Genomic DNA, 13,361 nt, shown 5'->3' on the forward strand with positions numbered 1-13,361 from the left:
TTCTGTTGATGATAAGTGATACTTTAAATAGTAATATCTTCTTTGTTTTTGAAGACTTTTATTATGTTCTAGGAAAGTTGCAAACAACTGATTGGTGGCTTTAAGCCCTACTGAACTACACAACTGCATAGCAGACATACATGTTTTTATTGCAACTGACAGTCATATTGTTAGATTTGTAAATGTTTTATAATGTGGTTGGTTAATAGTCTTCAAAACAGAGATTTGCTACTTTGTATTTTAAGAGTCCTAATTTAGTATTTGAATGTACTAATTTGGAATAATTAATGTGATACAAAATAAACACCCATACTCATTCTTTTCACTGCAAGCAATATTTTTTTTTCACATTTTTTTGTGTATAGGGCATCTTTCATGCTTATAACAAGCTCAGTGCATTAAGATCTAATCTCTTTTAGTGGAAACATGGTGGAAAAAGGGTTTCCTTTATGCCTTTAGATGTTTAACAAACACAACTGAGCTGTAGCAAGGTTTGAAGCTCAAGCCCTTTCTATAGATAGCAAAGTGGTTTTATCCCAATCAGTTACACATCCCACTTTTTTAAACATATTATTTTTATTTTAATTATCACCCCATACAAATAAATATACTGATAGCTGATAATGAATGTCTTTGTCTCTTTCTCTACACTCATAGATTTAGCACTTCAAATGTATGTGTGCAGACATGAAAGAATGCTGAGTGTAAAGTAGTAGTGAATGAAATGTTAATAATCAATAAAAAAAATTATTAACAAATATAAAGTTGTAGTAATATAAAAATAACTTCAAGTTTACATCCATCACCTTTTTCTAGTATCCACATGAAATAATATTTTGTTGAGCATGCCACATAAATCAACCTTGCAATATAACAATTTAAATTCTTAGCTCCACTAAATCCAAACTTGTTACACCCCATTTTGAGGTCAGAACCTCTTGATTCCATCAAATTCTATTGCCATGTATTTTAAGACTGTTTTTATTTGGTAGATGTTATGGTGTGTGTGTTTTATATGGTGATTGTGGGAAGAGATTAGTGATTGGTTGTGAATGATGCAACATAGGTGGCATTGCCATCCTTTGGTGTTAGTTAGGGGAGACGACTCCAGAACATGAGACTGAAAGATAAGATATTATTACTAAAGTCTACTAAATTTATTTCATTTGATCACAAGTTATTTTGTCTATATTAGAAATAAAGTTATATTTAGTTTTGTTCACAAAAGTTATTCAAGTTATTTGAAGTTTTATTAGTTAAAATCTTACAATGATTTAGTTGTCTACCAGCAGTATGGTGCTACCAGTCAACGACCAGTAATAACAGTAGGAACATCTTTAATTTAACATAACATTAGCATATGTAACCATGGCACAGATGATGTAAAGGTCACTCATTTTTATGTCAGATAATTAAGGAGAGTTAATGACAAGCGCAACTTCCTTTGCTTTCTTCATCTAAATTCTAAAGTCAAGTAGACATTAGAATTTGGTGAAATAAAGATCAATTCCAAAAATTCTGAAATTAAAAAATCCCACTCTTGGTTCACAGTAAAGTTAACCTTTCAAACTTTGCAATCTATGGGGCAGACAATGTAAAGGTCATCTGATTTTGTGGCCCACGGTTAACAAGGGTGTCATGTAACCAGCACAACAACCAAGTGCCTTTACTTTTCCCAAACTAATGTCAGGTACCCATTAAAGCTGGGTAGACTAAGGGGCACCCAAAAAATCCTAAAATTCAAAATCCCAGAGCTCCCTGATTTGGAAACCACTGCGCAGTTCATCTCCTGTATTGGTCTAGTCATCTGAACACTCCAACATAACAATGAGAAAGAAGAATAAGAATAAAAATCCCAGTCTTCACAGACATTTGAACCCAGGACCACAAGGTTCAGAAGCCGAGCACTTAACCACTCAGCCACTGCGCCCCCATCAGTAATATGTGTTTGAAGTTAGTTTAAAAAAAAAAGGAATTCAATTACTTACTTCCTACAGCATCTACTTCATCAAAGACAAGCTTTTTTAGCTATAGCCATTTCAAAAAATTCTCTGATCATTCTGGCACCCTGAAGGTATTACATAAAGAAGTAAAAGGTAAAGGTACCCATTTCGGATCTTGCATATTTTAGACACAGATGATGTCTATGGCCATTGGTTAATGAGTCATGTTGCCAGCACAAAGACCAACTGTCTTTACTTCCCCAGCAAAAGTCAAGTAACCATTGGAGTTTGGTATATTCAGGGGCATCTTAAAAAATTCTGATCTTCAAATCCTAATTTTCACCAGGATTGGAACTCCAGACCTGTTGCTTGTTGCCATGTGCTTTACTACTCATACTACACCCCATACAAGAATGTGCTAGTCAAAATTTAATAAATACCAACATTTTTTACAAACAAAAATAAAATAGAATTGAATGCATATAATGAAAACTGATTTGACATGGCAGTTGATTTTTGTGCTGGCCACGATACCCTCATTTATCATGGACTACAGAAACTGATGACCTTAACATCATCTGCTCTATAGACACATGATCTGAAAAGGGAACTACTTTACTTTTTACTTTAATCTATGGGGTGTGGTGGTAAAGAGAGTGTAAAACAGACTAAGAACAGATCAACAATGTCAAATTAAGAGAGGCTGTAAAAAAATATAGTCTTTTTTTCAAGAATTCTTTCATTAAATTTTGAAAATACAGACATAATTCTGACAGTAGTTAGCAGCCTTGTTTACAACATAAATACAGTGTGACATCACAAGCAATGAAGAGTCACATCTAGAATAATGTTATATATCTGTGTATTTTCCCAATACCTTCCTCTATGTTCATAGTGTAAAGTAGTCATTAAATGAATAAGACACCGGTCCCAAAAACCACTTTAGGGCCCTATATAGAGCAAAAACTATTAGGAGAGCTACCAGATCTGAAAACCATTGCACAGTTCATCGTAGGTATGGGGTTACTTGTCTGAAACCTCCAACATATAAATGAGAACAGAGAAATCATTGAATGTACAATTATAATTTTTTTTATTCACTGAAACTACCAGATGAAAAACTTAATAAAGAGTCTAGCTATGCTAAAGAAACTCAGGCGTTTCTTCCACCTGAAATACACAAAATCAACTTGAATATAAACTATAACAGATATTTTCACATTACTATCTGTAATAGACAAACATCATAATCATTGTAATAAGGACATCCCTCTGCATTTTGTTTTTCTTTGCCGCCTTTGTTCTAAACAGCTTACTTTATGAATATGGATGTGTGGCTAAATGGCATAAACCACTAGGCTACCTATTAAGGGGACTTGATTTAAAAACCCAACTCAATCTGGGTTGTGTTTGCTAAGCATCTAAAGGCAGCTCAAAAAGGTCCTCCTCACACAGATCCAAAAAAAAAGCAAAAAAGATTAGACCATAGCCCCCTGAGCATGCAATAAGCATGAACAATGTGCTACACAAAAGCAATTTTTAAAAAGTTATGACCTGCTTTCTTCATTAATGAAGTATGTATTAAGCAAAGGAAAAAAACAAACTTTATTAGAATTAGTTCAAGATAAATATTTTCTGCACTATGTAACAACTTTTTTTCTATTATTGTTGTAATGAAAAGATTTTTTAAAATTTATGTTAAAACACAAATGTATAGAACATGGGAGGACACCTGGTGTATCCAAGCAATCATTATCTTCAAGAAAATGATGTGAAAAAAAATATCAAAAGATATAAATAGAACTCCATTTAAGTTTATATACAATTCATGATAGTTTAGAACATAATATTAAAAACAATTTATTCTTTGGCATCTAGCCAGTTTTTTGTTGCTGATCTGTTCTTCTCAATTTTTCTGCACTACTAAACAAAATGTTGGTTATCCAAGATGTTACATGCGCATAATAGTGTGAAAGTGAAATGGTACAAATGTGTGTTGAAATAGGAAAGATAAGAGATGGATCAAAAAATGGAGTAATGTAAACGAGATGTAACATTTTATTATTTGTTGAACAAGATTAAAATTCTATTGATGGCTCTATTTGGTGTCTCAGATGCTCGTAACAATAGTTTTTGATGTGATGGGGGTCTGACTGGATAACTTGTAGAACTTAGCTTTAAAGAGTTGACAAGCTACACAAAGTGAAACATGGACTGACTGGATAACTTGTAGAAGAGATACACTCTATAGAATGAATCAACTAGTTTATAATCTCTAATCAGGATATGTGGAGTCCCTTGGTAGCGGTCACTATAGGACATGTATCAATAATTATGTGAATGGGTAAAATCCAGAATCTAAGCCATTATAAATGAATACTTGTCCAGTACAGTGTAGCACAGGTGTAATGATTATTGTTTGTTTTTTTACATGTTTGGAATGTTGCTTCAAATTTGTAGATTATTACATCCTAGCCCAAAACTCCAGAAGTCTGGTGGGGGATGTCATTGGGCAGGGTTCAACCCTGTGACCCATCAAACTACCTTCTAGAGTGCAAACCACATGCTGGCAGGATCTTTAAAACTTTTTTTACTTTATTTAATTACTATATTAGGGATACTTTATTAAATCAGGTTAACATAATTATCTACTTTGTCAACCTTTCTTGTAATTGTCTTAGTCTATTTAGCAAGCTTTAACCCTGTGTGTTTCATTAAAATGTTTCTTAGTGTCATTAAAGCTATTATTAACCTCATTTAGCCAACTTTAAAATCAGCATTATATAATCATGTTTGATGAACAGCTGTGCTTTTTGTTTATAATACTATTTTAGTTCCATGATAAGAAAGTGAAGAAAAGAAAGGCATTTAAAACTCACTAATTTCAAAGCATAAATTTTACAGTGTTTTTTTTTTATAAACATTAAAATTAATTCATTCTGGTATTTTTCTATCACATTCATAAAATTACATAGTTTTTTTAATACAATCAACCATCCACATGTACAAACTAGATATGGGAATTGAACCTAACTTTTATAAAGATAAGGATAAAGATAGGGAAGAAAGAGCTGCAGAAAGAGCTCATCAGAAAGAACTAAAAGAACTAGAGACTAAACAAAAAGAGTTAGAGGCAAAACAAAAAGAAAGTCAGGACAAAGTAGAGTTGGCTAAATTAGAAGCAGCAAAAATCAACCCCAACATTATGACCCTGCAAACCAGTAACAAACCATTTATCTTCAAATTTCATAAATTTAACATTAAGGAGGAAACATTAGAAAATGACCTAGTTCAGTTTGAACATATCTCATCTACTTACAATCTAAACAATGAGGATATGGCAAAACATCTGCTAGCAAATTTATCAGGAGAACCCCTAAACATAATAAGCACACTCACAACTGAACAAAAGAAAGATTACATAGCTGTTAAAACTAGACTCTTGGAACATTTCGGGAAAAGCAAAGACTATTATAGAAAACTCTTTAAAAAGATTAAACTAAACAAGGATGGAAACTTCAACAGAATAATTTTTGACATGAAGGCAAATATGCTTAAATGGTTAGAGCTAGCTAAATGTGATATAAAAGATCCTAATCAAATTTTAGACATGATCCTAATTGACAATGTACTATCTAATGTCACAGATTTAGTGTTCACTTTTCTTAAAGAAAAGAAAGTAAAGACAGAAACTGATCTCATTACTAATTTAAACCTTTTTAAAGATAGCCATCCTGGGCACACTATGGACAAAAGAGAGCTACATCAATTGGCCGCCACAGTTAATACAGCTAATAATAGCAATAGTAATGATAGATTTAAATTTTCTAATTCAAAAACTTGCTTTAATTGTGGGAAGAAGGGCCATGTTAAAAGCCAATGCAGACAAACTAGCACTAGCAACTTCAGATATAGAAGTTACACCAATTACCACAACCCTAGCAACTACAATCAAAATAATTACAACAATCATAGTAACTATAGCAACCAATATAGAAACTACAGATCCAACCAGAGTGCAAGCCCCAGAGAAAGAAGGAGCCTTAGGAATAACAACTCCTATTACAATAACTATAATACTAATAGACAATCAAAGAGGGACACATACAACCATCAGTCCAACTACAACAACTATCAAAACAGGAATAGAAATAGAGGCAATACCAATATCAATACACAAAGAGAAGAGAATGTAGCCTACTTACAAACAGACATGTCTAAGGTAAATGTTTTTCCCTCATATGTAAACTCAGTAGAAATTAAAGCAGTGAGAGATACTGGTGCAACAACATCAATAGTAAGATCCAATCTAGTCAAACCAGAACAATATTTAGAAGAAACTGTTAAGGTCATTTATGCCAACATACAAAAATTTGATATATGTAAAACCGCCAAGGTCTGGATTGAATCTCCCTGGATCACAGGCGAGATAAAAGTAGTAGTAATGGATACACCCGCCCAAGACCTCATAATAGGGAACTCACATGGTGTCAAAGACTTAACAATAACTCAGCTAGATTCATGGATAAAAAACAGACAAAGAAATTGGTATCTAGACCAACATCATATATCAGCTGTTCAAACTAGATCACACAAAAATATAGTGCCAGAAATTGAATTACCAAATACTTTGTTCAATGAAATAGGAACCACCAGACAAGAATTAATCAAAATGCAAAACAGTGACCCTATAATACAAGATTTGTTAAATAAAGACTATAACAAAATAAATTTAAACAACCATCATCTTTTAGCCAACAACCTAGCCATTAGATGTAACAGAAACAAAGATAGCACAAGAATTCAAATTATAATTCTAGAAAGTCTACAACCCAAAATATTGAAAATGGCCCATGATGACCCAACAGCAGGCCACTTTGGAAAAAAGAAAACATATGCTAAAATCTCACAAAAATTCTTTTGGCCTAAGATGAAGACTCAAATTAAAGACTATATAGATTCCTGTGCAGAATGTACTAAACAAAAACTCATACTCAAGACTCAAGGCACCTCTACAAAAATCAGATAAAGCCCATTGTTTCTGGGACAAGATAGCCATTGATATTATGGGCCCATTAAATACAAGTACCAAGGGAAATAAATATATATTAGGGATCATAGACATAGCAACCAGGTGGGCAGAAGCTTTTCCTCTTAGGGATATCAGGGCCGAAGATATATGCACCTCACTAAGAACAATATTCCTAAAGTTCGGATTCCCAAACAAAATCTTATCAGATAATGCATCTAACTTTAGATCAAACTTAAATAAAGCTTTCGCAGCTATGACTAACATAAAACTAGTGCATAGTACAGTTTATTCACCACAGTCAAACGGTGTGATTGAGAGATGGAACAAGACAATCAAAGAGATAATCTATAAATTAGAAACAGAAGCAATGAATACTTGGAATCAGACTTTAAATTATGCTATCTTCGCTTACAACACTACTACTCATGAAACAACAAAATTCAGTCCATATGAATTAGTTTTTGATAGAAAACCTAAAGGACCACTAGAACTATGGGCTGATAATATGTTAGAGCTAGAGAACTATGAAGAATACCATCCATGGATAACACAAACAAAACAAAATTTAAGACAGGGAATAAAATTAGCTGATATAAACATGGATAAAAACTTAAAGAGACATAGAGATATAAAAAATAAGAACAGAAAATTAAGGACATTGAACATAGGAGACCAAGTGTTTGTAAAAATAGAAAATAAGTATAGTAAAAACAAAAATGAAGGCCCATATGACATAGTAGGAAAAATAAATAACAAAGTGTACAAAGTAGACAGAAATGGCAAGGAATGTAAGCTGAGCATAGATAAATTAGTAAAATTTCCCAAAAGAAAAGTTGAAGAGATAGAAGTTATTGATAGGGATACAGATTCAATAGTAACTATGCAAGAATATGCTGCAAATACTATATCCATTCATACTACCACCCAAGACTCCAGTAATGATAGAACTAATATAGATAACTTGATAGAAAAATACAATGATGTCATTACATTCAAACTAGGCTGCACTGATCTAATTCAGCATTCAATACATTTAAATAAGACACTACCATCTAAAACAAAGGCATATAACATCCCAAAGGCCTATGAGGAATTAGTAAAAGTAGAACTAAAGAAATTACTAAGTGAAAACAAGATAGAAAAATCAGATGTTTGTTCTTACGCATCACCTATGGTGATTGTCAAAAAAAAAGATAACAGTGTGAGAATCTGTTGTGACTATAGAGAGCTAAACAATTGTACTATCATAGATCCTGAACCTCTACCTGATACAGAAACTATAATTAATATGCTAAGCAGAGCCTCACTATTTACCACCATGGATCTAAATAGAGGATTCTGGCAAATAAAAATGGAAGAAAAGTCTAAACAATATACTGCTTTCAAATGTATACTACCCGGGTTTGAAGGGATATATGTATGGAATGTCATGCCATTTGGATTAGTTAATAGCACAGCCACATTTCAAAAATGTATGAGCAAACTATTAGCAGGCATTGACAATGTAATCTCATATGTTGATGACATTTGTGTTTTCACTAAATCAGAAAAGGAACATCTAGACACACTAGAACAAATATTTGCTAGTTTAAAACAACATAGAATGACAATTGCTCCCAATAAATTAAATCGTGTAAAGAATGAAATTCAATTTTTAGGCTACAACATCACTAACAGTAAAATAACTCCTACCAAAGCAAACATCTGTAAAATAAGAAATATAAAGGAACCTAAAACAAAAAAGGATGTCAGAGCACTATTAGGCTTGTGCAACTTTTATAGAAAATTCATACCCAACTATGCCCAACTAATTCAGCCCTTAGAAGAATTCACTAAGAAGAAACACTCAAATATAATAAACTTAGATGATAGCAGCAGAGAGGCACTAACTAGACTAAAGGATAAGTTTAATGAGAAATTAGAGTTAGGGAGTATTGATCCTATCTCACAACTCCTACTGTACACTGATGCATCCAATAATGGTATAGGAGCATGCCTACTGCAACAGAAAGAGTCAGATCTAAAACCCATAGTACATATAAGTAGAACATTATCTAAAGCAGAAAGAAAATATTCAATTATAGAAAAAGAACTATTAGCTATAGTATGGAGCATAGTCAAACTAAAACACTATTTGCTAGGAAGATTCTTTACAATTAAATGTGACCATAAACCACTGTTAGCACTTAAAAGAAAAGAACTAAAGAATAATAGGATAAATAGGTGGTCATAAATTTTGTCTGATTACAAGTTTGATCTACAAAGTATACCTGGTCATGAAAATATATTAGCTGATTTTTTATCAAGGCAGGTAGATCATGAAACAGATCAGATACAAATGAGGACAATGATATTGTACATATCAGTCAAAGTATTTTAACTGAGTAACCTCACAATATAATAAGCAACCTGACATTTTTCAATCAGGTCAACCTGACATTTTTTCTTGCTATGATGTAACTAGGTCATGACATATTTTTGTTACACTTATTTGTACCATTTTATTGGGTCATGATGACACTTTTTTTTTTGGAAGTTAAACAATATATTTGTCAACTATATGCAACTATTCATAGTTGAAATGAATAGCATGACATCTATAATTATGTATGATTAACCAATAAGTATGGAAGTGATTAACTAGATCAAGCTTGACATAATCAATTTAGCTACTAGACATATGCATAGGATATTACTATCATATGTACTTTTGTCAAAGATTTTTTGTCAAAAAATCTTTTCTAGGGGAAGGGGCGTATGTCATGTAACAGTTTTAGAACCCTTGTAGTATTTGGTAACTAGTAGTCACTGAACTATTCCATGCTAACACCACGAGATTTAGTCTACTGGTCGGGGACTGACTACGAGGTGGACATGTCAGTTTTTTTATGTCTCTTGTAGATGGAGGAGCATTATTATCTCCTTAGGTATATTGTATGAGCACTGAGTAATTATTATGTAGTATGCTGTTCTTCTCATTGGATTATTATTGATCATAGTTTGTGATGGCTTATGATGCCAATATCTTTTGTGAATTATTCTATATGTAATAAATTTATTTCTGCTACCAGTGTGTTTATCAGTAATTCTAAATGTTGTCGTTGGAGACTCTAGTATACTAGTGTTGTTGCGCACTTGCAAATCTAGTGCGTCTAATAAAGTACATAGTTAAGAAGAGCATTATAGCCGTACCAGAAGAGGTACCTACAACGTACACGACATTCGCGTCATCACGCCTACAATAACAACCAGGCTGTGACAGCCTTCAACACCAAAAGAAATTGGTACATAAATATATAGACTTATAAAAAAAGCTTTTGACACGGTTATGCATGCAGCAACTGATGAGAGAGCTTAACAGAGATAAAAACATTATTGATGTTATCAAAGCCCTACATCAAAATGGGACAAAATAGGACATCCTTAGAAGTGTGGCAAGGATGCATTCTCTTTCCAGCTCTTTTTTCTTGACCATATTATGAGGGAAATGCTAGAAGGATTTACTCCTAGCTTGACCATAAATGAGCAGCCTATTTCCAATCTCAGGTTTGCAGATAATATACACCTCATTGGAGAAAATGCAGACCAGGTACAAGATCTTACCACAAAACTAGATGCTGCAGCTACAGCAGTTGGCAAGGAAATCAGTGCTGAAAAGAGCAAAATATTAGTTTGTGATGTAGATAGTAAGAGATGTTGCATACAATAGAATGGCCAAACATTAGAAGTTGACTCGTTTAAATACTTAGGGTCTGGAACAATAAAATCAGCTTCCTAGTAAAATTAAAACTGTATTCTTCACTAGTAATCTCTGTGCTTATATATGGTTGTGAAAGTTGGACACTGAATGCTGAGGCTTTAAGAAGAATTCAAGCCTTTGAGAGTAAATGCTACAGAAAATTACTGGGTATCAGATATGAGGAAAAAAAAACAAACGAGTTTGTACATTAGCAAGTCAACACTCTGGCTGGCAAGAAGGAAGAGCTCCGCAATACTGTGAAGAGACGAAAGCTGATCTGGTTTGGTCATACTGTAAGACATGACTCACTATCAAAAGTCATTCTTTAAGGTACATTGGAGAAAGGGTAAACCAATGAATAGCTAACTAGATAACATGGAATGGACCGGCCTTTCTCTTAAAATCCTGCTTAGAACAGCTGTTGATCAAGAAAAGTGGAGGAAATTGGTTAGTGAAACTGTCACAGCATCCCAATGGCAAAAGTCAAGGGACAGGGTGATGATGAGATAAATGATTTTCTTGCTAGATCAGTGATATTTAATTATATAAAATTATAGGCAATTTCTTTACAAGGTACGCAGTAAAGTTCCCCTTTCAGACCTTGTGGTCTATAGGGCAGATGATGTAAAGGTCATCTTTTTCTGTGGCCTACGGTTAACAAGGGTGTCATGTGGCCAGCACAATGACCAACCACCTTTACTTTTCCCTAACTTATGTCAGGTACCCATTAGAGCTGGGTGGACTCAGAGACGTCTGAAGATCCCGAAATTAAAAATCCCAGTCTTCACCAGGATTCGAACTCCGGTCCTGGGTTCAGAAGTCAAGCGCTTTACCGCTCAGTCACCACGCCTCCAAGATATGCAAACACTGGAAATATTTTATCACATTTGAAAGAATTCAGATTTTAATCTTTCAGACCATTCTTGGCCGAGTCAGCAATGAATGCTTTGGCATCCTCAATACCTCAATAATCACTAATAACAAAAATATTTAAGATTTTTTTTCAGACATAATCCTAATTAGTCATTTGAACTTGTTTGTAATTAAGAAGCTGGGCTAATGAGTCTGCTGAATAGATAAACTCCCTAGCTATTGCATTCTGGGTTGTCTTGATGGTCTTGGGCTCATACCCTCCCTGTTGCCATTTCCCATCATCCTGCCATAGGTTTAAAAGGGGTAGTAAGTAGATTATAATCCTCAGCTCTGAAAGAGCATCTCAAAATTTAAACAATCAATTTGATTCTCTTTGTCCTGCTAAGAAAGATATTATGCTCAACCACCAATTCTGACAATGTAACCTTTGCCCTTCTCACTTTCATCTCAAAAGAACTCTCTCCTGAATATAGTGGCTTAAAAAAATCTAGAATGTAAATCTAGTCCTAGACACTATGCTATTAGAGCATGGAATGGGTTGTCTGAGCTAGCCAGGAAAACCAGTGACTTGGGAGAATTTAAGTCAATGGTTAATATGCATGACTGAATGAATGGCTCGTAGGATGTAATCATCTTCTTTTCTGAAGTAACATCAGTATTATATAAGATATATAAATGCAGTTTCATTACCAGTTGTTCGGTTTCAGTCTATAGGCTTTTTAAATGTATTTTAAAAATAAAAAGCAACAGTACTGTCCTGAATGTGAAATACTAGCTCAGCCAATTTTGCCCCTATTTTATTTTAGATTCTGTAAAGAATAATAAGGCACATCAATAAATCTCTTTGTAAGATGACAGGAATAGCTGCTTTTAAGTACACCTAACTCTATATCTAATAGGTCTAGATTCCTAGAGCCACTACTAGAAACTATTATAGTAGTAGCCTAGTGCTACTACACCTAGTCAGTAGTTTCTATAGTAATGGACATAATCATCTTTTTTTAAGTAACATCTGTATATATAAGATAAGATATAATATAATAAGATCTTAATTGATTTAGCTCTAGAATAATTTTATATCTAAGTCTAGTACACACCTAGTTGACCTAGTCAGATCTGGAATCAAGACTAGACTATAAGTATAAAGTATTAGTATAATAGTTCTAAAAATAGATATAGATCTGGATTTATTTTATTTTTTAGATCCTAGTTCTAGATCTAGACTAGATCTAGTTCCAAATCAAGTTACATAAACTGAGTGAGGTTGAGATCGTAAAACGCATTATGATCTCAATGTCAATATAATCAATATAAATTTATAAAATATCTAGATTTAGATTTAGCTAGACTTAGTCTAGCAAGACTGTATAAAAGTCCAATGAAGTCCAATGGTTATTTAAAAAACAGACAAAGATTCTTCTGTTCCCCTGGCAATCTAATCATTGAATAGAATTTAATCGATCTATCTGATTACTGAATGATTGTGATACTCACTGATACTACTGTTACTTGATTATTATGAACGAATAATAACAAGACTCTGGATATAACAGGAACGTATAAGAAATGAAATCAGCTGTTTAATCTAACGCCATACTGTTTGACAACCACAGTTACAAGGGATGTTACTCCCAAATACAGATTGGTGCAACCTATATAAAACACACATCAACATCCTTCACTTTCTATAGCTAACAAAATACATATCAGAAATATTTGCAATTAAAATAACAAACATTAATAACTCATCTTATTTTATAAATAACTACAACTA

The 13,361-nt window shown here is 33.2% G+C and overlaps 1 protein-coding gene across 1 annotated transcript; it reads left to right on the plus strand.

Annotated features, from left to right (window-relative positions):
- Positions 1–4,959: 4,959 nt before the first annotated feature.
- On the plus strand, positions 4,960–6,972 carry LOC129925748 (uncharacterized). Its single transcript, XM_056026149.1, has one exon. The coding sequence runs from the start codon at positions 4,960–4,962 to the stop codon at positions 6,970–6,972; it is 2,013 nt and encodes a 670-aa protein (XP_055882124.1).
- Positions 6,973–13,361: the final 6,389 nt, after the last annotated feature.

This window comes from Biomphalaria glabrata, chromosome 4 (assembly GCF_947242115.1).
Source record: "Biomphalaria glabrata chromosome 4, xgBioGlab47.1, whole genome shotgun sequence".
Classification (NCBI taxonomy): domain Eukaryota; kingdom Metazoa; phylum Mollusca; class Gastropoda; family Planorbidae; genus Biomphalaria; species Biomphalaria glabrata.

Excerpts from the sequence above, each read along its gene's own strand:
- LOC129925748 (XM_056026149.1), top strand. The coding sequence starts at position 4,960 with ATGGGAATTGAACCTAACTTTTATAAAGATAAGGATAAAGATAGGGAA.